General features: G+C 48.2%; 1 protein-coding gene across 4 annotated transcripts; it reads left to right on the top strand.

Annotated features, from left to right (window-relative positions):
- Positions 1 to 633: 633 nt before the first annotated feature.
- zftraf1 (zinc finger TRAF-type containing 1) lies at positions 634 to 27,511 on the top strand. Of its 4 annotated transcripts, XM_079521906.1 has the most exons (7): positions 634 to 1,056; positions 1,510 to 2,051; positions 6,971 to 7,065; positions 14,801 to 14,944; positions 24,332 to 24,543; positions 26,177 to 26,397; positions 27,297 to 27,511. In XM_079521906.1, the coding sequence occupies exons 2-7, from the start codon at positions 1,665 to 1,667 to the stop codon at positions 27,507 to 27,509; spliced, it is 1,272 nt and encodes a 423-aa protein (XP_079378032.1). In that variant the 5' UTR covers positions 634 to 1,056; positions 1,510 to 1,664; the 3' UTR covers positions 27,510 to 27,511. The 4 variants fall into 4 exon arrangements, with proteins under 4 accessions (XP_079378032.1, XP_079378033.1, XP_079378031.1 ...); XM_079521907.1 differs by having other exon boundaries at positions 634 to 2,051; positions 26,219 to 26,397; XM_079521905.1 differs by having other exon boundaries at positions 634 to 2,051.
- The last annotated feature ends 384 nt before the right edge of the window (positions 27,512 to 27,895 follow it).

The raw sequence follows: 27,895 nt of genomic DNA, 5'->3' as shown, positions 1-27,895 counted from the left end.
TGCCACAGCCAGCCTAATAATTATGCTATACTACACACAGAACTGACCCGCAGCGCGCGTGCGTGGTGGAGTGCTGGCTTTGAGCTCTTTAAATACCCCCCCCCCCCCCCCCCAAGCCCAAGTCATCTGATACAACAAAACATTCCAGTGTCAGCCAATCCCCGGACTATACACTCTTTACACGCACGCACGCACACACACACACACACACACACACACACACACACACACTTTACAGTCTCTCACACACACACACACACACACACACACACACACACACACACACTTTACAGTTACACACACACACACATCCTGCCTGGACTGCCACCAGGCACTATTCTCTCACTCAGTTCTCCTCACACACACTTTCATCAGACTGTTAAAAACACTACATCGGATTCGCGGACCGACCAGCCCAGGCGGTGGACGGACCGGTTGGAGACTTTTAGGAGAGGACGGGGCTAAAATCTGGACATCCAGGCGGCGTGTCAGCCATCAGAACCCGGCCAGCTGGGGAGGAGGAGGAGGTGGTGGGTGGGTGGAGGAGGAGGATCAGAGGCGGCTGTTGAAGAGTGAATTCAGTCGAGTGACGGTGCGGTCGGTGGTTGGAGGTGGAGAGAGATTGCAGGGGAGAGAGAGAGAGAGAGAGAGAGAGAGAGAGAGGAAAAACAAAACAAAACAAAGATGGCTGTGTACTAGCAGCACTAGCAGCCCAGCTATTATAGGCAGCTAAGCAGCCAAAGAGACGATCTATATAGCCTAGTATAGGTCTGTTATCCCTCCATCACCACCACCACCACCAGACATCCGTCCGTCCGTCCCATCCACAGCACCCCGACACGGCCCAGCCCGGTGTCTCTCAGCTGGGGTCGGACTCACTCACTCACTGACTGGGTCAGCTGGTGGTGGTACCTCTCCTACCGACCGACGTTCGTTCGTTCGTTCGGACGGACAGACAGACGGATCGGGTGGAGGAGAGGTGGTGGTGCAACATCTGTCAGAACCTCAACAACAACAACAGTGTTTTTTGGGGGACGAGCTGTAGCATTTTCTACTGTAAGTCGACAACAACAATAACAACAACAACAAAATAACCTTTAGTGTCGTGTCGTCATCATCATGATTATTATAACATGTTATTATAACACCAATAATAATGATGCTAGTAGTAATAATAACACGTGAATAGCGTTTTTTTATTTCCATGCCATGTTGTTGACTATAGCAGATTATGATGAGTTTATAAATAAGCTAAGATATTAAACTATAAGCCAGCCAGCCTTTTTTAGTAGTGATCAGTGTACTGTGTAAACTGCTAGCAGGGGGATTAGCCTAGCCCTGCTAGCCTCCAGACAGGACAGACAGTGGCTATAGTGTCAGCTGACTGTACTACACACACAGACAGGCTGACAGCTTGTAGTACGGGCTAGGCTAGGCTAGGCTAGGCTAGGCTAGGCTAGGCTAGCAGCTAACCCCCCCCTAACACCCTGCCTCATATCTCGGCCTCAGAGCCTGGTTTCTTTGGTCGTCGCGACGGACGGTCGGCGGGGCGTACGACTCAAGACAAGACAGACAGACCAGCTCGGAGAGAAAACCCCCCCCTATTTAAAAAAGACAACTTCGGGGACTACAGTACTTCTTCTTCCCAACTAAATAACTCGATCATGTCTTCACTGGAAGAGAGGGAGGTGGGCGTCGCGGCCGCCCCCGGCTCCTCCTCCTCGGGCGGTGGTGGGCTCGGGCCCGGAGGAGGAGGAGGCGGCGTGGGGGCAGCGATGGAGGCCGTGGCGGGGGTGGCCGCCATGGTGCAGCAGGACCAGGAGCAGCCGGTCGGGGGAGGAGGAGGTGGTGGTGGAGGAGGTGGTGGAGGAGGAGGGATGCGGAGGGTCCTCGAAGGGCCCGATCATCAGGGCGACCCGGACCAGGAGCCGCCCCCCAAGAAGAGGCCCCGGGTCATCCCTGAGGGAGAGTCGGGCAAGCTGGAGGAGAGACTGTATTCGGTGCTGTGCTGCACCGTGTGCCTAGACTTGCCCAAGGCGTCTGTGTACCAGGTAATAAAATGGTTCCAAAACAAAAATCACTCAAGTCACTGACAAAAATCAATCCCCCCCCCCCCCCACCCACCCTGACATCCAACAACAAAATGGTAGGAAACTAGCTACACCTGTCAAGCTCTTATAAGGTGCCCCCCCAGTTCCCCCATATAGTCACAACAACAGCAATTTGTAGAATATCCTAGAAAATTTAATATTTTGAAGGGCACAAACTCCTAGCCTTGGAAAACCCTGACAGTGAGAGGTTTTCCTGTATATACTAGGCTAAAACATACTCCATCTTATAGGCCTCAAATTCAGCCAAGAGAGGCTGAGATGACAACCAACCCATCGAGTGCAGAGGTTGACATGACACTATTAAAGCCCTATATCTTGCGCCACCCCTTACCCCTTATCCCTAAACCTATTTGTCATTTTTAAGTGGTGCAACCACTTCCTTAAGTGACTATGTGTGTGGGTGGGTGGCTGCCTGGCTGGGTGGGTGGCTGGGTGCGTCTGAGCACGAAAACAGCATGGTTGTTTTTCACCACCTGTGCGCAACCTAACACACACAAACACACGCACATAATTATTAACTGTATATATGGTGATTTCGGGTGTGCCAGTACAGTACAGTACAGTACAGTACAGTACAGTGGAGGGTACAGTAGAGGGACCCCCACACGGTAACTGTCATTTCTCAACCGTTTCGGATGAGCTCGCCGGAATCGGGCCGGCACCCTGGGTGTGTTCATGTGGGTCTGGAACCCCCCCCCCCCCCCTTCCGCCCCCCCCACTTACTTCACATTTTTACTATTTTAAAACATTTTAAAATAGTAGCCGATAATAGCCGATCTACAAGCTAACAACGTGTCGATGTGAAAAATGGCAAATACGTTTAGGGGTAAGGGGTGGTGCAATATGGAGCCCTAAAGGTCTCAGGGGCAAGTACAGGTCGTGTTGTACTTGCTCAAGTACAGGTCGTGTTCTACTTGCTCAAGTACAGGTCATGTTCTACTTGCTCAAGTACAGGCCGTGTTCTACTTGCTCAAGTACAGGCCGTGTTCTACTTGCTCAAGTACAGGCTGTGTTCTACTTGCTCAAGTACAGGTCATGTTCTACTTGCTCAAGTACAGGTCGTGTTCTACTTGCTCAAGTACAGGTCGTGTTCTACTTGCTCAAGTACAGGTCATGTTCTACTTGCTCAAGTACAGGTCGTGTTCTACTTGCTCAAGTACAGGTCGTGTTCTACTTGCTCAAGTACAGGCTGTGTTCTACTTGCTCAAGTACAGGTCATGTTCTACTTGCTCAAGTACAGGTCGTGTTCTACTTGCTCAAGTACAGGTCGTGTTCTACTTGCTCAAGTACAGGTCGTGTTCTACTTGCTCAAGTACAGGTCATGTTCTACTTGCTCAAGTACAGGTCGTGTTCTACTTGCTCAAGTACAGGTCATGTTCTACTTGCTCAAGTACAGGTCGTGTTCTACTTGCTCAAGTACAGGTCATGTTCTACTTGCTCAAGTACAGGTCGTGTTCTACTTGCTCAAGTACAGGTCGTGTTCTACTTGCTCAAGTACAGGTCGTGTTCTACTTGCTCAAGTACAGGTCGTGTTCTACTTGCTCAAGTACAGGTCGTGTTCTACTTGCTCAAGTACAGGTCATGTTCTACTTGCTCAAGTACAGGTCGTGTTCTACTTGCTCAAGTACAGGTCATGTTCTACTTGCTCAAGTACAGGTCGTGTTCTACTTGCTCAAGTACAGGTCATGTTCTACTTGCTCAAGTACAGGTCATGTTCTACTTGCTCAAGTACAGGCCGTGTTCTACTTGCTCAAGTACAGGTCATGTTCTACTTGCTCAAGTACAGGTCGTGTTCTACTTGCTCAAGTACAGGTCGTGTTCTACTTGCTCAAGTACAGGTCATGTTCTACTTGCTCAAGTACAGGTCATGTTCTACTTGCTCAAGTACAGGTCGTGTTCTACTTGCTCAAGTACAGGTCGTGTTCTACTTGCTCAAGTACAGGTCATGTTCTACTTGCTCAAGTACAGGTCGTGTTCTACTTTCCCAAAGGTCATGCCCACTTGCCCGAAAAGTAAATGGTCCATTATAAAATGATATGTAAAAAATGTGCACTTGTAGAACAAATTAATGTTAAATCCAATCGATAACTGCTGAGTGGCGACAGTCAAAAACCAGAATGAGTGAACAACTGCTAGTGAAACCATAAAAAGTTAAGCTTTGTTCTTCATAAATAGCCTATAATAATTGACTGAAGACAGAAAAACCTGAAAGCAAAAACTCGAACTTGCCCGAACATTTTATTTACTTGCCACGGGCAGTCGGGCAACCGTTTAGTGTCAACCTCTGAATAGTGGCATGCATGCCCCAACCTCTGAATAGTGGCATGCATGCCCCAACCTCTGAATAGTGGCATTTATGCCGCCATGCCCAGACACATTTTGTTAAGCCATGCTGACTGACTGAGTCCCCCCAATACACAAGTGTCATTCATTAACCCATTTTGATCAGATTCTAAAAATGTCTTCTACATCCTGACAGTTTTTCTGAAAAAGCTATGTTTCTATGTCAGTCGTTCTTCGATTTTTCAATGAGCTTGTAGATCTGCTATTTTTCAATAGCTAAAGCATAACATAATGCTAACACCAAAAGGGGTTCCCGCCCAGAATGGGTTAAGTCATTTATACACTATACTATGAAATGTCCTCAAAAACCCTCCAGCGGTTGCCATAATAGCCGCCCCGCGGCCCCAATGCTCCCACAACACAACACGCCCACCAGAACCACCACTGAATTGACTTTCATTGTCCCCGTCTACCCCCCCCGTCTACCCCCACTCTACTGCATTCTCGACAGCCCAATGTCCCCCTGCCTCAACACTGACATGTGAACAACACAGTCCCTACACACTACACACAGTACGTCACCTTTAATGTCCCCCTGCCTCAACACTGACATGTGAACAACACAGTCCCTACACACTACACACAGTACGTCACCTTTAATGTCCCCCTGCCTCAACACTGACATGAACAACACAGTCCCTACACACAGTACGTCACCTTTAATGTCCTCCTGCCTCAACACTGACATGTGAACAACACAGTCCCTACACACTACACACAGTACGTCACCTTTAATGTCCCCCTGCCTCAACACTGACATGTGAACAACACAGTCCCTACACACTACACACAGTACGTCACCTTTAATGTCCCCCTGCCTCAACACTGACATGTGAACAACACAGTCCCTACACACTACACACAGTACGTCACCTTTAATGTCCCCCTGCCTCAACACTGACATGTGAACAACACAGTCCCTACACACTACACACAGTACGTCACCTTTAATGTTCCCCTGCCTCAACACTGACATGTGAACAACACAGTCCCTACACACTACACACAGTACGTCACCTTTAATGTCCCCCTGCCTCAACACTGACATGTGAACAACACAGTCCCTACACACTACACACAGTACGTCACCTTTAATGTCCCCCTGCCTCAACACTGACATGTGAACAACACAGTCCCTACACACTACACACAGTACGTCACCTTTAATGTCCCCCTGCCTCAACACTGACATGTGAACAACACAGTCCCTACACACTACACACAGTACGTCACCTTTAATAAATCATTGTCCAAACAATGGTAAGCATGATGTGTATGCGCTGCTGCAGCGTGTCAAAGCACGCACGCACGCACGCACAGACAGACACACAGAGTGGTACACTACACCAGTGGTTCTCAACCTGTGGGTCTGGACCCCCAGGGGGTCCCCAAGTGATTATTATTATTAATATTATAATTTTTCTTTTTTTTAAAAGATTAGCTTAATGTGAAACATTGTTTTCTAAACAGTAAAAAAAAGTATATTTATACAGGGTATCTGCACATTTCCAAAGTGACAATTTAAGATTTTTTAATATGCCGCAAAAAGACTGTTACTACTAAGTAATCAACCAACTGCACTAAAAAACAAAAATAAACAAAAAAAGTTAAACATTGGTCAAATTGTGAAATATTACCTGAGAAAGAGTTGTGAAAATATGTGAAAATAGATCGGCTATTATTTTCTATGTATGTATCTGTGGAACCGAGTCAAACAGTGGTCCCAGGTCCCCTAGCTGGGAGGAACAGAGTCAAACAGTGGTCCCAGGTCCCCTAGCTGGGAGGAACAGAGTCAAACAGTGGTCCCAGGTCCCCTAGCTGGGAGGAACAGAGTCAAACAGTGGTCCCAGGTCCCCTAGCTGGGAGGAACAGAGTCAAACAGTGGTCCCAGGTCCCCTAGCCTGGGAGGCAAACCATTTCGGGTTTCATGATCCGGTCGGGAGCGGATGATATCTTTACATCATGTTGTAGTCTGGTTTGTAGTCATCGAGCCGGAACCCCCGAACCGACTTCGGTTCGGGGGTTGTACGAATCCGACAAGTTTCTTCAAGTAACAGTGATGTAAATAGGTTTGCAATGTAATGAGTCCCGGGAAGCAGGGATGGTCTTTTAGACGAGTCCCAGGGACATTTTATGAGTCCCACTTCAACAACGTTAGGAGGAGTCATATTTTTCTTTTTACAAATTGCAGCATTTAACTCCAAATTTCATTTTATATGGTTATAATGTGGTTATATTCATGTAGAAAACAGAAGAAATTAGTATTATAACTAAAGCTAGCAAAATAAACTAGAAAAAACAGTACAGTAGTGCATCCCGTGGATGCAGAGGTCGTTGTTTTATTGCGTCCCTTAACTATAAACTGCATTTTGGGATGCAAAATGCACCCTATTTTAATCTCTGAAGTAGGGGGCGTAGCGGGGTCACGTCCTGAAAAGGTTGAGAACCACTGCTCTACACGCCAAGCTAATGTGCGGTTTCATGATCCCCCCCCCCTCTCTCTCTCCGCCCCACAGTGTACCAATGGACACCTGATGTGTGCAGGATGTTTTATCCACCTCCTGGCCGACTCTCGTCTCAAGGAGGAACAGGCGACATGTCCCAACTGCAGGTAACACCAAACAACAACCATATACTAACAGGTTACCCCAAACAACAACCATATACTAACAGGCCACATGTCACAACTGCAGGTAACACCAAACAACAACCATATACTAACAGGCCACATGTCCAACTGCAGGTAACACCAAACAACAACCATATACTAACAGGCCACATGTCACAACTGCAGGTAACACCAAACAACAACCATATACTAACAGGCCACATGTCCAACTGCAGGTAACACCAAACAACAACCATATACTAACAGGCCACATGTCACAACTGCAGGTAACACCAAACAACAACCATATACTAACAGGCCACATGTCACAACTGCAGGTAACACCAAACAACAACCATATACTAACAGGCCACATGTCCAACTGCAGGTAACACCAAACAACAACCATATACTAACAGGCCACATGTCACAACTGCAGGTAACACCAAACAACAACCATATACTAACAGGCCACATGTCACAACTGCAGGTAACACCAAACAACAACCATATACTAACAGGCCACATGTCCAACTGCAGGTAACACCAAACAACAACCATATACTAACAGGCCACATGTCCCAACTGCAGGTAACACCAAACAACAACCATATACTAACAGGCCACATGTCCCAACTGCAGGTAACACCAAACAACAACCATATACTAACAGGCCACATGTCACAACTGCAGGTAACACCAAACAACAACCATATACTAACAGGCCACATGTCCAACTGCAGGTAACACCAAACAACAACCATATACTAACAGGACACATGTCCAACTGCAGGTAACACCAAACAACAACCATATACTAACAGGACACATGTCCCAACTGCAGGTAACACCAAACAACAACCATATACTAACAGGACACATGTCCAACTGCAGGTAACACCAAACAACAACCATATACTAACAGGACACATGTCCAACTGCAGGTAACACCAAACAACAACCATATACTAACAGGACACATGTCCCAACTGCAGGTAACACCAAACAACAACCACATACTAACAGGCTACATGTCACAACTGCAGGTAACACCAAACAACAACCATATACTAACAGGCCACATGTCCAACTGCAGGTAACACCAAACAACAACCACATACTAACAGGCTACATGTCCCAACTGCAGGTAACCCCAAACAACCATATACTAACAGGTTACCCCAAACAACAACCATATACTAACAGGCCACATGTCCCAACTGCAGGTAACACCAAACAACAACCATATACTAACAGGCTACATGTCACAACTGCAGGTAACACCAAACAACAACCATATACTAACAGGCCACATGTCCCAACTGCAGGTAACCCCAAACAACAACCATATACTAACAGGCCACATGTCACAACTGCAGGTAACACCAAACAACAACCATATACTAACAGGCCACATGTCCCAACTGCAGGTAACACCAAACAACAACCATATACTAACAGGCCACATGTCCCAACTGCAGGTAACACCAAACAACAACCATATACTAACAGGCTACATGTCCCAACTGCAGGTAACCCCAAACAACCATATACTAACAGGTTACCCCAAACAACAACCATATACTAACAGGCCACATGTCCCAACTGCAGGTAACACCAAACAACAACCATATACTAACAGGTTACCCCAAACAACAACCATATACTAACAGGTTACCCCAAACAACAACCATATACTAACAGGTAACACCAAACAACAACCATATACTAACAGGTAACACCAAACAACAACCATATACTAACAGGTAACACCAAACAACAACCATATACTAACAGGTAACACCAAACAACAACCATATACTAACAGGCGACATGTCACAACTGCAGGTAACACCAAACAACAACCATATACTAACAGGCGACATGTCCCAACTGCAGGTAACACCAAACAACAACCATATACTAACAGGCCACATGTCCCAACTGCAGGTAACCCCAAACAACAACCATATACTAACAGGTCACATGTCCCAACTGCAGGTAACACCAAACAACAACCATATACTAACAGGCGACATGTCCCAACTGCAGGTAACACCAAACAACAACCATATACTAACAGGCCACATGTCCCAACTGCAGGTAACACCAAACAACAACCATATACTAACAGGCCACATGTCCCAACTGCAGGTAACCCCAAACAACAACCATATACTAACAGGTCACATGTCCCAACTGCAGGTAACACCAAACAACAACCATATACTAACAGGCGACATGTCCCAACTGCAGGTAACACCAAACAACAACCATATACTAACAGGCGACATGTCCCAACTGCAGGTAACACCAAACAACAACCATATACTAACAGGCCACATGTCCCAACTGCAGGTAACCCCAAACAACCACATACGTAGGGCATTAAGCAACTAGTCGACTTTTCAACTAGTCGACTAGTAAATCCACTAGTCGACCTTGTTGGTACTAGTTTACTAGTTGATAAGAAGAAAAAAAAGTGTTTTCTTCCCCCCCCCCCCCCCCATTTTGTAGGCCTCAAGATCAGGTAGATTATAGTTATAGTCACCAATGTACACAGTTTTTAAATGTACAAATATTTATTTCCATTCCATTCTATTAGGTAGTTTAGTTTAGTTTAGTTTAGTTTAGTTTATTTAGGATCCCCATTAGCTGTTGCACCTGGCAACAGCTATTCTTCCTGGGGTCCTCACAGAACAATATACATACAAAAAAACATTACAACATTACAGATATCACAAAAGAAAAGAAAGAAAACAAAAAAACAAAAAAAGTAAATACATTAAAGCATAACTACGGTTAGTGCATTCACTCTAGATTACATTAACTGGTATATTGACATAAACAGAATTACAATTTCGCCATATATATAAGAAAATCCTTCAGTCTTTTCTTAAAGTGCCTTTTACCCTTAATTTCTGTGATGCTACTGGTAGAGAGTTCCAGAAAGTCATTGCCCTGTACATGACTGTATTCTTCATTGCATCAGTTCTTGGCTTAGGCACTGTGAATCGACCCATTGCAACATGTCTGGTATTATGTCTGTGTCTATCACTTGTATAATGAATATTTTTATATAAGCATTTTGGTTTTTTATTTGAACAGGTTCCTAAAAAATCCAGCCAGACTAGCAGCTAATCTCTGCTCCACCAACAGCCATGACAGCTTCTGATGATTTAACAGTGTACTAGATCTAGTATTGCAGTTCAGGGCAAGGCGAGCTGCCTTATTCTGGGCTATTTGTAATTTACACAGGTCCTTTTTAGCTGCATTGGACCACACAACTGGACAATAGTCAAGGTGGGATATCACTAGTGCCTGGATGACCTGGACAGCAGATGTTGGAGTTAAAAACTCAGCACATCTCCTAATCATGGACAAACCCCCTCCCATTTTCTTAGTTATGTTTTGAATATGAGTAGACCATGTTAGATGACTGTCTAATGTAACCCCGAGTAGTTTTGTTTCATCTACCTGCTCAATTGCTAAATCGCTCAGATTCAGATTCAATTTGGGTTTTGACTTGAGCATAATTATGCTGTGATCCAAATACAATGGATTTAGTCTTTGAGATGTTCAGGACCATCCTATTGTTCACCACCCACTCTGATATGTTCTGTAGTTCCTTGTTGAGAGCTACAGACAGATCGACTGTGGCTCAAGAGGTAGAGCAGGTCGTCCAATGATCCATGGGTCGGCGGTTCGAATCCCGGCTCCTCCTGGCTACAGGTCGAAGTGTCCTTGGGCAAGACACTGAACCCCAAATTGCTCCCGATGTGCTGGTTGGTACCTTGCATGGCTTCCGCCGCAATCGGTGTATGAATGTGTGTGTGAATGGGTGAATGTAATGCACAATCTATGTAAAGCGCCTTGGATAAAGGCGCTATATAAATGCACCATTTACCATTTACCATTTATCTTCCACATTAGTGGCAGACATATACAAAGTAGTGTCATCAGAATACATGGCTATATTGGCCCTGTCTAAGACCAGTGGCATGTCATTTGTAAATATAGTGAACAACAAAGGACCTAAGCAACTTCCTTGTGGAATTCCACAGTGAATATGTTTAGTGTCTGAGAGACTCCCATTATAGTATACTCTCTGTGATCTGCTGGATAAATAGCTTTTTATCCACCTTAGTGCAGATAAGGTAAAACCATAACATGAAAGTTTGTCAAGCAAAAGATTGTGATCAATAATGTTGAACGCGGCACTAAAATCTAACAATACAGACCCCACTAGTCTCTAAATCTACCAATACAGACCCCACTAGTCTCTAAATCTACCAATACAGACCCCACTAGTCTCTAAATCTACCAATACAGACCCCACTAGTCTCTAAATCTAACAATACAGACCCCACTAGTCTCTAAATCTACCAATACAGACCCCACTAGTCTCTAAATCTAACAATACAGACCCCACTAGTCTCTAAATCTAACAATACAGACCCCACTAGTCTCTAAATCTAACAATACAGACCCCACTAGTCTCTAAATCTAACAATACAGACCCACTAGTCTCTAAATCTAACAATACAGACCCCACTAGTCTCTAAATCTAACAATACAGACCCCACTAGTCTCTTGGAATCCACATTCATTAGACAGTCATCTATTAACTGTGTCATTGCTGTACATGTAGAAAGCCCATCTCTATAGGCGTGTTGAAAGAATCCACATTCATTAGACAGTCATCTATTAACTGTGTCATTGCTGTACATGTAGAAAGCCCATCTCTATAGGCGTGTTGAAAGAATCCACATTCATTAGACAGTCATCTATTAACTGTGTCATTGCTGTACATGTAGAAAGCCCATCTCTATAGGCGTGTTGAAAGTCAGTATTCAATACATTCTCAGAGAAATATGATTGAATTTGGTTAAAGACATATTTTTCCATTAATTTAGCAAGAACTGGCAGAATGCTAATAGGGCGGCTGTTAACCCCTGTGATGTTTGTTTTAGAATCTTTTGGTATTGGAATAACTTTAGCTTCCTTCCATATTTGTGGACACACCCCCCACATCAAGCTTTGGTTAAAAATGTGAGTAATTGGATTAGTTACCAGGTGTACAGCGAGCGTCAGTAACTTGCCATCAAGGTTATCCAGGCCTGCAGACTTCTCACTGTGTATTGAAAGTAACAGTTTCTCCACCACCTCAGAGCTGATGGGTTCAAAACTAAACATACAGGACTTATTATTCATAATTTCTGGAGAAATCGATCTTAAATTATTATTATTATTAATAATAATTAATAATATACATTTATGTAATACTTCTAAATGTAGTTCTGTATAAAAATCGAAACCGATCGATTTGAGCACCTCTTTTTGAATTAAGTTCTAAATGACACGGCCCTGGACTGGGGGTGATATGCTCTGGCCGCACAGTTCTAAATGACACGGCCCTGGACTGGGGGTGATATGCTCTGGCCTCACAGTTCTAAATGACACGGCCCTGGACTGGGGGTGATATGCTCTGGCCTCACAGTTCTAAATGACACGGCCCTGGACTGGGGGTGATATGCTCTCGCCTCCCAGTTCTAAATGACACGGCCCTGGACTGGGGGTGATATGCTCTGGCCTCACAGTTCTAAATGACACGGCCCTGGACTGGGGGTGATATGCTCTCGCCTCCCAGTTCTAAATGACACGGCCCTGGACTGGGGGTGATATGCTCTCGCCGCACAGTTCTAAATGGCACGGCCCTGGACTGGGGGTGATATGCTCTCTCCTCACAGTTCTAAATGACACGGCCCTGGACTGGGGGTGATATGCTCTCTCCTCACAGTTCTAAATGACACGGCCCTGGACTGGGGGTGATATGCTCTCTCCTCACAGTTCTAAATGACACGGCCCTGGACTGGGGGTGATATGCTCTGGCCTCACAGTTCTAAATGACACGGCCCTGGACTGGGGGTGATATGCTCTCTCCTCACAGTTCTAAATGACACGGCCCTGGACTGGGGGTGATATGCTCTCTCCTCACAGTTCTAAATGACACGGCCCTGGACTGGGGGTGATATGCTCTCGCCTCACAGTTCTAAATGACACGGCCCTGGACTGGGGGTGATATGCTCTGGCCTCACAGTTCTAAATGACACGGCCCTGGACTGGGGGTGATATGCTCTCGCCTCACAGTTCTAAATGACACGGCCCTGGACTGGGGGTGATATGCTCTCTCCTCACAGTTCTAAATGACACGGCCCTGGACTGGGGGTGATATGCTCTGGCCTCACAGTTCTAAATGACACGGCCCTGGACTGGGGGTGATATGCTCTCGCCTCCCAGTTCTAAATGACACGGCCCTGGACTGGGGGTGATATGCTCTCGCCGCACAGTTCTAAATGACACGGCCCTGGACTGGGGGTGATATGCTCTCGCCTCACAGTTCTAAATGACACGGCCCTGGACTGGGGGTGATATGCTCTGGCCGCACAGTTCTAAATGACACGGCCCTGGACTGGGGGTGATATGCTCTCTCCTCCCAGTTCTAAATGACACGGCCCTGGACTGGGGGTGATATGCTCTGGCCTCACAGTTCTAAATGACACGGCCCTGGACTGGGGGTGATATGCTCTCTCCTCCCAGTTCTAAATGACACGGCCCTGGACTGGGGGTGATATGCTCTGGCCTCACAGTTCTAAATGACACGGCCCTGGACTGGGGGTGATATGCTCTCGCCTCACAGTTCTAAATGACACAGCCCTGGACTGGGGGTGATATGCTCTCGCCTCACAGTTCTAAATGACACGGCCCTGGACTGGGGGTGATATGCTCTGGCCTCACAGTTCTAAATGACACGGCCCTGGACTGGGGGTGATATGCTCTCTCCTCACAGTTCTAAATGACACGGCCCTGGACTGGGGGTGATATGCTCTGGCCTCACAGTTCTAAATGACACGGCCCTGGACTGGGGGTGATATGCTCTCTCCTCACAGTTCTAAATGACACGGCCCTGGACTGGGGGTGATATGCTCTCTCCTCACAGTTCTAAATGACACGGCCCTGGACTGGGGGTGATATGCTCTCTCCTCACAGTTCTAAATGACACGGCCCTGGACTGGGGGTGATATGCTCTCGCCTCACAGTTCTAAATGACACGGCCCTGGACTGGGGGTGATATGCTCTCTCCTCACAGTTCTAAATGACACGGCCCTGGACTGGGGGTGATATGCTCTCGCCTCACAGTTCTAAATGACACGGCCCTGGACTGGGGGTGATATGCTCTCTCCTCACAGTTCTAAATGACACGGCCCTGGACTGGGGGTGATATGCTCTCTCCTCACAGTTCTAAATGACACGGCCCTGGACTGGGGGTGATATGCTCTCGCCTCACAGTTCTAAATGACACGGCCTGGACTGGGGGTGATATGCTCTCTCCTCACAGTTCTAAATGACACGGCCCTGGACTGGGGGTGATATGCTCTCGTCTCACAGTTCTAAATGACACGGCCCTGGACTGGGGGTGATATGCTCTCGACATGAAAAAGTTTGGGATCCACTGCCTTATGGTTTCAAGAGACTACGACTAAAACTAAAATAGAAATTTGCTGCCAAAAACAACACTAGTTTTTAACGTTTTTCAATGTGTGTGTGCGTGTGTGCGTGTGTGCGTGCGTGCGTGTGCGTGCGCGCGTGCGTGCGTGCGTGCGTGCGTGTGCGCGTGTGCGTGCGTGCGTGCGTGTGTGTGTGTGTATGTGTGTGTGTGTGTGCGTGCGCATGCCAGGTGTGAGATCAGTAAGAGTCTGTGCTGCAGGAACCTGGCCGTGGAGAAGGCGGTGAGCGAGCTGCCCACCGACTGCACCTTCTGTCTCAAACAGTTCCCACGCTCCAGCCTGGAGAGACACCAGAGAGAAGAATGCCAAGACAGGTATATACACACACACAGGTATATACACACACACACACACACACACACACACACACACACACACACACACACACACACACACACACACACACACACACACACACACACAGGTATAGTGACTCCTTGCTGTGGTTCAAACCTGGGTGCAGTACTTAGTTTAGACAGTTTTTGGTTTAGACTAGTCATTGGTTAGACCAGTCATTAGTCCTACAACTACAACCTATCTCAAACCCTCACCCTAAACCTAACCTCCCATGGGGCAGCACACCTAAACCTAACCTTAACCCATGTCTAACCAATGACTAGTCTAAACTAAGTATAGGTGCGTGTGCAAATGGCGCAATGTTGGTCAACGGCACAGCGCGTTCACGGTTTGTCCCAATCCATCCCAAGAATGCACTCCGTTCCTACCCGGAAGGAGGAGTGAAATCGCCTCATGCGCTTTTGAGCAACTTAATGCAAGTGGATGGGAGGAGGAATCCGTCTCTATTAATATATACTCTAAGGTTATATCAGAGTGGCGATTGAGGCTCAAACCATTAGAAATAAATAAGTTTGAGAGACATAGCCAATATGATATTAAATATTAAAAACAACAACATGTCATTTCTGCTTCAATAGCATGAACAGGTTGTTTTGAGGTGCCAAGAGCAGGGCAGTGTCGGCTGTCTGTATACTCCATCGGTGAGCAGCGCCTTCTTGCATGTAAGCTTGCGATGGTGTCGAAGCACACAGTCAGTCCACAGAGGCTGCAAATGCATCTTAAATCTGTACCCACTACTACATTTGTTGTGGTTACAGCCGAGCAGTTTAACGTCATGCCCAGGACACACACACACGCACGCAGACACACACACACACACACACACACACACACGCACACACACACACACACACACACACACACACACACACACACGCACACACACACACACACACACGCACACACACACACACACACACACACACACACACACGCACACACACACAGTATATTGTCTCTGTCGGGTGGAAACCTCATTATATCCAAAACAGAATTCACCTTTAGCTAAGCCCCGCCCTCTCACACTTAGACACTCCCACTTGGACACTTTCCAGCCGGGCTCATTCATTCCAATGTAAATATCATGGATTTTACACATTCAAATAAATACTGGTTCATTTTTGGAACCAGACCTTCAAAATCTCTTCCAAATCCGTCAACAAGGCCTGCCATTATGCACTGGAAAAATATGTGTGTGACATTACTTTTTTTAAAACAATGTTTTATCATAATAGGAAAACTATTGGTGGAGAGGTTTGTCTAACGGTAACCCATGTTATGCTTAGCTGTGATTGGACCATAGCAGTTTGGGGCGGGGCTTAGCTTAAAAAAAAAACCCAGTAAAAGTAGCAGATCCACAAGGCTACTCTTGCTGCTTTAAAGGGATAGTTCAGATTTTTTGAACTTAAGTTGTATGAAATACTTGCCATTAATATAGTGGTTGCAACTGTATTCATTGATTGCCCGAGTCCTGTGGTGGGAGTTCTGCTCTGGTTTTGGTTAAATATCAAGTAGTTCCGGTCATTTTGTGGGGGGCACTGGGGGCCACGCAGTAAAAGTAAATGAATCCACAAAACTAACGTCATTTGTATTGTTGACCTATTTCTAAAATATTAGTGCAACTTCCGTTCTTTTTTTTACCCCTCTATCACACAGAACTATGTTTTTTGTGTCCATATCACTACGCCCAAAAAATAGTCCCATGTGATAGAGGGGTCAAAGTTGAACGAAAGTCGCACTAATATTTTAGAAATAGGTCAACAATACAAATTACTTTCGTTTTGTGGATTCATTTACTTTTACTGCGTGGCCCCCAGTGCCCCCCACAAAATGACCGGAACTACTTAATATTGACCAAAACCAGGGAGCAGAACTCCCACCACGGGACTCGGGCAATCAATTAATACAGTTGCAACCACTATATTAATGGCAAGTATTTCATACAACTTAAGTTCAAAAAATCTGAACTATCCCTTTAAATATGGAGAACGAGATACAAGGTTTCTTTCCGCCCGACAGCAACGGTATGGCCCTGTGGGGGACCTGGTAGCAACGGTATGGCCCTGTGGGGGACCTGGTAGCAATGGTATGGCCCTGTGGGGGACCTGGTAGCAACGGTATGGCCCTGTGGGGGACCTGTGGGGGCCCTGTGGGGGACCTGGTAGCAACGGTATGGCCCTGTGGGGGACCTGGTAGCAACGGTATGGCCCTGTGGGGGCCCTGTGGGGGACCTGGTAGCAACGGTATGGCCCTGTGGGGGCCCTGTGGGGGCCCTGTGGGGGACCTGGTAGCAACGGTATGGCCCTGTGGGGGCCCTGTGGGGGACCTGGTAGCAACGGTATGGCCCTGTGGGGGCCCTGTGGGGGACCTGGTAGCAACGGTATGGCCCTGTGGGGGACCTGGTAGCAACGGTATGGCCCTGTGGGGGACCTGGTAGCAACGGTATGGCCCTGTGGGGGCCCTGTGGGGGACCTGGTAGCAACGGTATGGCCCTGTGGGGGACCTGGTAGCAACGGTATGGCCCTGTGGGGGACCTGGTAGCAACGGTATGGCCCTGTGGGGGACCTGGTAGCAACGGTATGGCCCTGTGGGGGACCTGGTAGCAACGGTATGGCCCTGTGGGGGACCTGGTAGCAACGGTATGGCCCTGTGGGGGACCTGGTAGCAACGGTATGGTCCTGTGGGGGACCTGGTAGCAACGGTATGGCCCTGTGGGGGACCTGGTAGCAACGGTATGGCCCTGTGGGGGACCTGGTAGCAACGGTATGGCCCTGTGGGGGCCCTGTGGGGGACCTGGTAGCAACGGTATGGCCCTGTGGGGGCCCTGTTGGGGACCTGGTAGCAACGGTATGGCCCTGTGGGGGACCTGGTAGCAACGGTATGGCCCTGTGGGGGACCTGGTAGCAACGGTATGGCCCTGTGGGGGCCCTGTGGGGGACCTGGTAGCAACGGTATGGCCCTGTGGGGGACCTGTGGGGGACCTGGTAGCAACGGTATGGCCCTGTGGGGGACCTGGTAGCAACGGTATGGCCCTGTGGGGGCCCTGTGGGGGACCTGTGGGGGCCCTGTTGGGGACCTGGTAGCAACGGTATGGCCCTGTGGGGGACCTGGTAGCAACGGTATGGCCCTGTGGGGGCCCTGTGGGGGCCCTGTTGGGGACCCGGTAGCAACGGTATGGCCCTGTGGGGGACCTGGTAGCAACGGTATGGCCCTGTGGGGGCCCTGTGGGGGACCTGGTAGCAACGGTATGGCCCTGTGGGGGACCTGGTAGCAACGGTATGGCCCTGTGGGGGACCTGGTAGCAACGGTATGGCCCTGTGGGGGACCTGGTAGCAACGGTATGGCCCTGTGGGGGCCCTGGTAGCAACGGTATGGCCCTGTGGGGGCCCTGTGGGGGACCTGGTAGCAACGGTATGGCCCTGTGGGGGACCTGGTAGCAACGGTATGGCCCTGTGGGGGACCTGGTAGCAACGGTATGGCCCTGTGGGGGACCTGTGGGGGACCTGGTAGCAACGGTATGGCCCTGTGGGGGCCCTGTGGGGGACCTGTGGGGGCCCTGTTGGGGACCTGGTAGCAACGGTATGGCCCTGTGGGGGACCTGGTAGCAACGGTATGGCCCTGTGGGGGACCTGGTAGCAACGGTATGGCCCTGTGGGGGACCTGGTAGCAACGGTATGGCCCTGTGGGGGACCTGGTAGCAACGGTATGGCCCTGTGGGGGACCTGGTAGCAACGGTATGGCCCTGTGGGGGACCTGGTAGCAACGGTATGGCCCTGTGGGGGACCTGGTAGCAACGGTATGGCCCTGTGGGGGACCTGTGGGGGACCTGGTAGCAACGGTATGGCCCTGTGGGGGACCTGGTAGCAACGGTATGGCCCTGTGGGGGCCCTGTGGGGGACCTGGTAGCAACGGTATGGCCCTGTGGGGGACCTGGTAGCAACGGTATGGCCCTGTGGGGGACCTGGTAGCAACGGTATGGCCCTGTGGGGGACCTGGTAGCAACGGTATGGCCCTGTGGGGGACCTGGTAGCAACGGTATGGCCCTGTGGGGGACCTGGTAGCAACGGTATGGCCCTGTGGGGGCCCTGTGGGGGACCTGTGGGGGCCCTGTTGGGGACCTGTGGGGGACCTGTGGGGGACCTGTGGGGGCCCTGTTGGGGACCTGGTAGCAACGGTATGGCCCTGTGGGGGACCTGGTAGCAACGGTATGGCCCTGTGGGGGACCTGGTAGCAACGGTATGGCCCTGTGGGGGACCTGGTAGCAACGGTATGGCCCTGTGGGGGACCTGGTAGCAACGGTATGGCCCTGTGGGGGACCTGTGGGGGACCTGGTAGCAACGGTATGGCCCTGTGGGGGCCCTGTGGGGGACCTGTGGGGGCCCTGTTGGGGACCTGGTAGCAACGGTATGGCCCTGTGGGGGACCTGGTAGCAACGGTATGGCCCTGTGGGGGCCCTGTGGGGGCCCTGTTGGGGACCTGGTAGCAACGGTATGGCCCTGTGGGGGACCTGGTAGCAACGGTATGGCCCTGTGGGGGACCTGGTAGCAACGGTATGGCCCTGTGGGGGACCTGGTAGCAACGGTATGGCCCTGTGGGGGACCTGGTAGCAACGGTATGGCCCTGTGGGGGACCTGGTAGCAACGGTATGGCCCTGTGGGGGACCTGGTAGCAACGGTATGGCCCTGTGGGGGACCTGGTAGCAACGGTATGGCCCTGTGGGGGCCCTGTGGGGGACTTGGTAGCAACGGTATGGCCCTGTGGGGGCCCTGTGGGGGACCTGGTAGCAACGGTATGGCCCTGTGGGGGACCTGGTAGCAACGGTATGGCCCTGTGGGGGCCCTGTGGGGGACTTGGTAGCAACGGTATGGCCCTGTGGGGGCCCTGTGGGGGACCTGTGGGGGCCCTGTTGGGGACCTGGTAGCAACGGTATGGCCCTGTGGGGGACCTGGTAGCAACGGTATGGCCCTGTGGGGGACCTGGTAGCAACGGTATGGCCCTGTGGGGGCCCTGTGGGGGACCTGGTAGCAACGGTATGGCCCTGTGGGGGACCTGTGGGGGACCTGGTAGCAACGGTATGGCCCTGTGGGGGCCCTGTGGGGGACCTGTGGGGGCCCTGTTGGGGACCTGGTAGCAACGGTATGGCCCTGTGGGGGACCTGGTAGCAACGGTATGGCCCTGTGGGGGCCCTGTGGGGGCCCTGTGGGGGACCTGGTAGCAACGGTATGGCCCTGTGGGGGACCTGGTAGCAACGGTATGGCCCTGTGGGGGACCTGGTAGCAACGGTATGGCCCTGTGGGGGACCTGGTAGCAACGGTATGGCCCTGTGGGGGACCTGGTAGCAACGGTATGGCCCTGTGGGGGACCTGGTAGCAACGGTATGGCCCTGTGGGGGACCTGGTAGCAACGGTATGGCCCTGTGGGGGACCTGGTAGCAACGGTATGGCCCTGTGGGGGCCCTGGTAGCAACGGTATGGCCCTGTGGGGGCCCTGGTAGCAACGGTATGGCCCTGTGGGGGCCCTGTGGGGGACCTGGTAGCAACGGTATGGCCCTGTGGGGGACCTGGTAGCAACGGTATGGCCCTGTGGGGGACCTGGTAGCAACGGTATGGCCCTGTGGGGGCCCTGTGGGGGACCTGGTAGCAACGGTATGGCCCTGTGGGGGACCTGGTAGCAAAGTATATAGTTTGCATTGAAATTATTAATTAAGTATGTAACTTTGAGTGTTTCCCACACCATGTGGCTTCAGTGCCCTGGCCTGGAGCAAGTTAGCAACAGTCCAAACTAGTTGCATCATCACACCGACTCTCAGGGTATGTTTAGTAGGTACGTGCGTGTGCGTGCGTGCGTGCGTGTGTGCGTGCGTGCGTGCGTGCGTGCGTGCGTGCGTGCGTGCGTGCGTGTGTGTGTGTCTCTGTCATTATGGGAGTTGATTTTGGGGAAGCTGCGTGTCTGGTCAAATGGCATGTTGTTGTTTCCGTTTCTCAGTCAGAACACCTGATGCAATTACAGACCAAAAAAAAAGGGCATAACAAAAATAAAAGAGTAGTTGCGTGTGTCTGTGTGTGTGTGTGTGCGTGTGCGTGTGTCTGTGTGTGTGTGTGTGTGCGTGTGCGTGTGCGCACTTGCATTACTTCACGTACTTACTAACTGTCCTCACATGCATAGTAGAATGTTTAGAGAAAAGGTTGTTTTACAGTAAAAATATATATATGTTTTAGATATTTTCATTGTTAAGATTTGACATTTAGAGATTAGGTTTAGGGGTTGGTGTTGGCAGTTACGCCTGATCTTCACTTCATTGTGCGCCCATGTCGCACACCGAAGATAGCAGATCTACAAGCTCACAGAAAGGTGTAAAAATGGCTTTCATTAAATGCCGTGTGTCTTCATTGTGATGGCACTCAAAGCCAAATTCACCTTCACCTAGTACTATAATGGGGTTGTTGCCATAGCTACGAGTGACCTGTGGCTTTGCTGGTGTTGCTGTGGCAACAGAAATAGCTCGCACACACACACACACACACACACACACACACACACACACACACACACACACACACACACACACACACACACACACACACACACACACACGGGAGGGGGGCGGGCGGTTTGGATTTGCCAAAAATAATCTCAGGTCCTATCTCTATCTGTCATTTGGTTCTCCTTTAACATCATCATAAGATCTAGCCCTGTTTGGAACCTCACCCTCCTCTATTAGCTCTGGGATGAGGTTCCACATCGGGCTGTCCCGGCACCTTTTTAAAGTCATTCAGTCTTCATCGTCTGTTCAAAGACAAAAAAACCCCCAGATATAGCACAAAACAGTTTTATTGACATGCAGATTCTGTAATTTCGCTAAACAAAAACACTATGGCTGCGTTCGAATTCATTCCCTATGCCCCATATAGTGCACTACTTTGGGGTTCCGCCATTTTGTTATAGTGTCCGAATATGTAGTGAGCATTTTTGCACCCTAATGTAGTGGACTGAAGTATCCCACAATGCACCGGGAATTGTAGGGACCATCCGATGGTCACTACAAAAACACAGCGAAGCAAATCTGCCCCATAATGCATTGCGCAAGCTCGCTCTTGAGCGCACATGCACGTGTTTGCGCGCACGTGCGCTGCTTCTGCATGCATGCGCTTATTGCGCTCCAACTCAGAAGAGGCAGAAGTTGAACCAGCGAAAGAAATCAACACAAATGTACTTTTTAAACTTTCGTTTCCCCTCTCTTTTCTTCCCTGGCGGATCTCAAAGCTACAGATCTCGAGACAAATGATCTGTGCATTTATTTGCAATTGATTTGTTTTATTTATTTATAATAAAACAGTTGCTTGCTGTAGAAGGCCTTATATTTTAATAGTTTTTGGATTAAGGTTGGTGAGGTTGTAAAGCTATGTGCTAAAGTCCAATATATATTTTGTACATGCATGTGAGACACATTAATTGTGTCTCCGAACATATGTTTTATTCATATTAATTAATTCCTGCCATTAAAAAATACATGTTATCTAACATGATTTCATTTAATTGCGCTAAATACATTACAACTTCATTATGTAGGCAGTAATTTATTGGACTGCTGTTTCTGTTAACGTCCGTATTGTGAGCAGAGCTTGTAGATTGGCTACTTTTGGTAATTCTTTACCAAAAGTACCCGATCTACAAGCTCACAACACGGACGTCGCGTTGCTTATAGATCGGCTATTTTTACCGTATCCCCCCCCCCCCCCCCAGGATTAGCGGGGGTTCATAATCATGCTGCTGATATTTTCATATTGTCAAGGTGGTGCACTGTTTTCATATTGCTGGATAATGGATATAATATTAATTTATTGATAATAATCATAGGCCTATGTTATTTTAAAATAATAACCTTTTTATCATCATTTCAGCAGCAGCGTTTTGACTGTTTTTTTGTAGTCAGTTGATTCTTCATATCCAATTGAGTGAAACGGCCGGGATGATTTGTTTATTTTTCATACAGTTCTTTATGAGGCGATCTGAACCCTATGGGGGATTACAATGCAAATAAAAAGTACATGAACCCGCAGACCTATAGCGCCCTCTACCGATATTGACGTCAGAGTCGGTGCTCCCCATACAGGGAGTATTGTCCGAATTAATCACTATTTGTGTCCACTGAGTCTGGGTCCCCGTATGGGGAGTAGGGAGTAGGGAACAACCCTAGCAATTCGAACGCAGCCTATGATTTGATATAAATGTAGTGTACTATTCATTACTTAAAGGGAAACTTCACCCTTTTTTGCAAAACAAGGCTCTTCATCTGGTCAAACTTTTGACCAGATGAAGAGCCTTGGCTCGAAACGTCGTCAATAAATGTATCCTTTGGAGCATATGAGTGTGCGGCTTCCCTTCTCCCATGATACAACACCACCATTTCTTACTACTCAGTCTGTGTCTCATAGGAGGGCTTTGGGCAGTTCGGACACCCGTCCACCAGTGACATCATCATTAGGCAGATTTTCTTTTTTAAACAAGATTTGTTTTAAAATATATTTTGTTTTTTATTATCGTGAGAACGATGGCTTCAACTTTTGCATTGCGACTTTTCAGGAAAAGAAAGCCTGCCGTTTCTATTAGCTTGGATTCACCATCGATGATGTCACTGGTGGACGGGTTTCTGAACTGCCCACAGCCCTCCTATGAGACACAGACTGAGTAGGAAAAAATGGTGGTATTTTATCATGAACATTAGTGAGGACCAATTATAGGAAGAGGAGTTGAAAAGTGGTGAAGTGGTCCTTTAAAGGAGAATTTCGGAATAGAAGGCTTTCTTACCTTTATTTGTAGTTGTTACGTCCCCACCAAAGAGGTCCCGGTGTTATTTTGTGCAAAAGTGCATTATTGGCTATTTCCCTAATTCGCTTATTTCCATCGAAATAAGTAGTAAAGTGTGCCGCTTGGGAAACTATTTACATTATGAAGAGAGGATATATAAAAAAAAGCGAGCAAGCGATGGAAATAAGCGAATTAGCACTAAAACCCAACGCCCCATTGCGGGCTTATGGTAGGGGAAATAGCCAATAATGAGTTTTTGCACAAAATAACACCTGGACCTCTTTGGTGGGGACGTAACAACTACAAATAACACCTGGACCTCTTTGGTGTGGACGTAACAACTACAAATAACACCTGGACCTCTTTGGTGTGGACGTAACAACTATACAAATAAAGGTCAGAAAGCCTTCTAGTCCGACATTCTCCTGTACCGCACAGCGTGTCCCGTGTTGCGCGGGTCCCCGAGACTCCCCAGGGTGAAGTATAATGTATACACATTAACGCACAACGCGTCCTGTGTTGCGTGGTTTCCCCAGGGTGACGCAGTGCAAGTACAAGCGGATCGGCTGCCCCTGGCAGGGCCCGTTCCACGAGCTGCCCGCGCACGAGGACGAGTGCTGCCATCCCACCAAGACGGGCACGGAGCTGATGGGCATCCTGGGCGAGATGGACCAGAGCCTGCGCCGAGACATGACGCTGTACAACAGCATCTTCGGCCTGCTCTGCTACGAGAAGATCGGCTTCACAGGTAGAGACACACGCACGCAGGCACACACGCACGCACGCACGCACGCACGCACGCACGCACATAGGCACGCACGCACGTAGGCACGCACGCACGCACGCACGCACGCAGCTGTACAACAGCATTTTCGGCCTGCTCTGATACGAAAAGATTGTTAAAAACGACAGAGACACACACACACACACACACACACACACACACACACACACACACACACACACACACACACACATACTGTTAAACAGAGCTATGTCACATTGCGAGGTGACATGTTTTATATACAGGGTATAAAGCTTTTTGAAACAAATAATATGCAATATTCTTCAGTCACTTTGGGACAATTAAAATAAGTTTCCCCCAAAACTATTCAAATAGTATACCAAAAAAAAGCCTCAGATTGAAAACAGGCTTAAATGTGCAGCAGGTCTGGTCTATGCCAGTCTATGCCAGTCTATGCCAGAGCTCCACCCGGTGCAGAAAAACACAACGTTTGTCCACAATCTTTGGATTTCTAATCTGTACTGTAATGGAGTTACTACTACTTTGTTGTGTCGCACAGCGAAAAGAGCAGATTCACAAGCTCACAACACGCCGAACTGCAACACGTTGTGAGCTTGTAAGTCTGCTATTTCAGGTGTGAGAGTATAAATCAGCCATGCTAGTAGCCCGACAGCCGGGCTTGTGGGGTGGGGAGATTTGGTATATCGTTTTTTTTATTGGCCTAAAATATTGTCTATATAGATACATTCATGAATCCACTTGCTTGACATAGTAAATGTGATGAGGTCAGCACATTTTGGGCAAATTTGGGCAAGTGGATATGGCTGTTTTTAGCCCAAGGGTATGTTTTTTGTGCAAAACTAATGCTTGGAATGGATTCAGAATCATGAAAACCCTTTAGGCCAGGGGTGGGCAACTTTGACGATGGAGAGGGCCACTATATTTCCACACTCACTCCAGAGGGCCATATATTAGTCGTAGCAAAAATAGCCGATCTACAAGCTCAAAACGCGTCGCGCTGCGACGCGTTTTGAGCTTGTAGATCGGCTATTTTTGCTATATTCGAATTGAAATCTTGCATTATTTTTTGCTATTTTTGAATTGGAATCCTGAAAATTAACATTTTTATGTAATTTCAAATGCCTTTAATTATACGAGTGTTGAAGCATTGAGCTACTAATTTAGACTGAAGTAATTAAAGCGGGTCATGTTTGCATGTTGTGGAATTGTAATCAGCTGAAACCAATATTATATCAGAATTCTGACATTAACCTGAGGGCCACATTAAGTGAAGGTGGGGGCCGCATGTGGCCCCCGGGCCGCCAGTTGCCCACCACTGCTTTAGGCCAATAAAAAAAGACTATATACCACATTTCCCACTTTAACCCATTTAGGCCTGATGTCGAAATTAAAAAAGTATTTTTAAATTGCCTTTTTTTTCCCTGAAAAACCTCATGTTTCTATATCAGTGGTGATGTCAAGGACCCCAAAAATGATATGTAATATGCCCCCCCATCTGAAAATATGTTGTTCCAGGGACCTCCCTAGAAGCAAAGATTTGAGTTAAAAATGTAATAATCTGTAATAATATATATTCAAAGAATTGAGGCACATTTTCACGATTTTTCTAAAATAGCAGACCTACAAGCTCATAGCGTCTCCTCTCCCGTCCGTCCAGAGGTCCAATTCCGGCCGTACCGCACCGATGACTTCATCACGCGGCTGTTCTACGAGACGCCGCGCTTCACCGTCCTCAACCAGACGTGGGTGCTGAAGGCTCGCGTCAACGACTCGGAGCGCAACCCCAACCTGTCCTGCAAACGCACCCTGTCCTTCCAGCTCATTCTCAAGAGCAAGGTACGTACGCATCATCAAACGCACCCCGTCCTTGAAGCTCATCGCCAAGAGCAATGTGTACGCACAAAACTCTCCGATCTCCGATTATTTACAGGGTCATTTCTGTCTATCGATTCCGATATTATACAGAGGACCACAATGGCAACAAGCCCAAAGTCTTTTTAATAGTATTCTATATCAATCAATCAATAAATATACTATTTGTCCTGAATGAGATGAGCACACAAATTAAAGGGATAGTTCAGATTTTTTGAAAGTGGTGGCAACTGTATTAATTGATTGCCCGAGTCCCGTGGTGGGAGTTCTGCTGGTTTTGGTGAAATATTAAGTAGTTCCGGTCATGTTGTGGGGGGCACAGGGGGCCACGCAGTAAAAGTAAATTAATTCACAAAACTAACGTCATTTGTATTGTTGACCTATATCTAAAATATTAGTCGAACTTTCGTTAATTTTTTACCCCTCTATCACACAGAACTATGTTTTTTGTGTCCATATCACTACGCCCAAAAAAATGTTCCATGTGATAGAGAGGTCAAAGTTGAACGAAAGTTGCGCTAATATTTTAGAAATAGGTCAACAATACAAATTACGTTGGTTTTGTGAATGAATTAAAACATTCCAGGTGACTAAAATGTGACTAAAACTAAATTAAGTTTCATTCCAAAGACTATGACTAAAACTAAAATAGAAATTTGCTGAAATGTGAATGCAAATAAAGATGTTAAACTGTGTGTCCCTCCGTCCCTGTGTGTGTGTGTGTGTGTGTGTGTGTGTGTCCGTCCGTCCCTGTGTGTGTGTGTGTGTGTGTGTGTGTCCGTCCGTCCCTGTGTGTGTGTGTGTGTGTGTGTGTCCGTCCGTCCGTCCCTGTGTGTGTGTGTCCGTCCGTCCCTGTGCGGCAGGTGAACTCGGCCCTGGAGTGCTCCTTCCTCCTGCTGAAGGGGCCGTACGACGACGTGCGCATCAAGCCCGTCATCCACCACCACGCCTTCAGCAACGACACCAACGAGACCGAGTACGTCCCGCTGCCCATCTCCGACTCGGTGGAGTGCAACAAGCTGCTGGCCGCCAAGAACATCAATCTGAGACTCTTCATCTTCCAGATACAGAAGTAGGAGGAGGAAGGGGAGGAGACTCTTCTTCATCTTCATCTTCCAGATACATGAGGAGGAGGAGGAAGGGGAGGAGACTCTTCTTCATCTTCATCTTCCAGATACATGAGGAGGAGGAGGAAGGGGAGGAGACTCTTCTTCATCTTCATCTTCCAGATACATGAGGAGGAGGAGGAGGAGAAGGAGGAGACTCTTCTTCATCTTCATCTTCCAGATACATGAGGAGGAGGAGGAGGAGACTCTTCTTCATCTTCATCTTCCAGATACATGAGGAGGAGGAGGAGGAGGAGACTCTTCTTCATCTTCCAGATACAGGAGGAGGAGGAGGAGGAGACTCTTCATCTTCATCTTCCAGATACATGAGGAGGAGGAGGAGGAGGAGGAGACTC

The sequence above is a fragment of the Electrona antarctica genome (genome assembly GCF_951216825.1).
Source record: "Electrona antarctica genome assembly, chromosome: 15".
NCBI lineage: Eukaryota > Metazoa > Chordata > Actinopteri > Myctophiformes > Myctophidae > Electrona > Electrona antarctica.
This window is presented reverse-complemented; position numbering and strand designations above follow the sequence as displayed.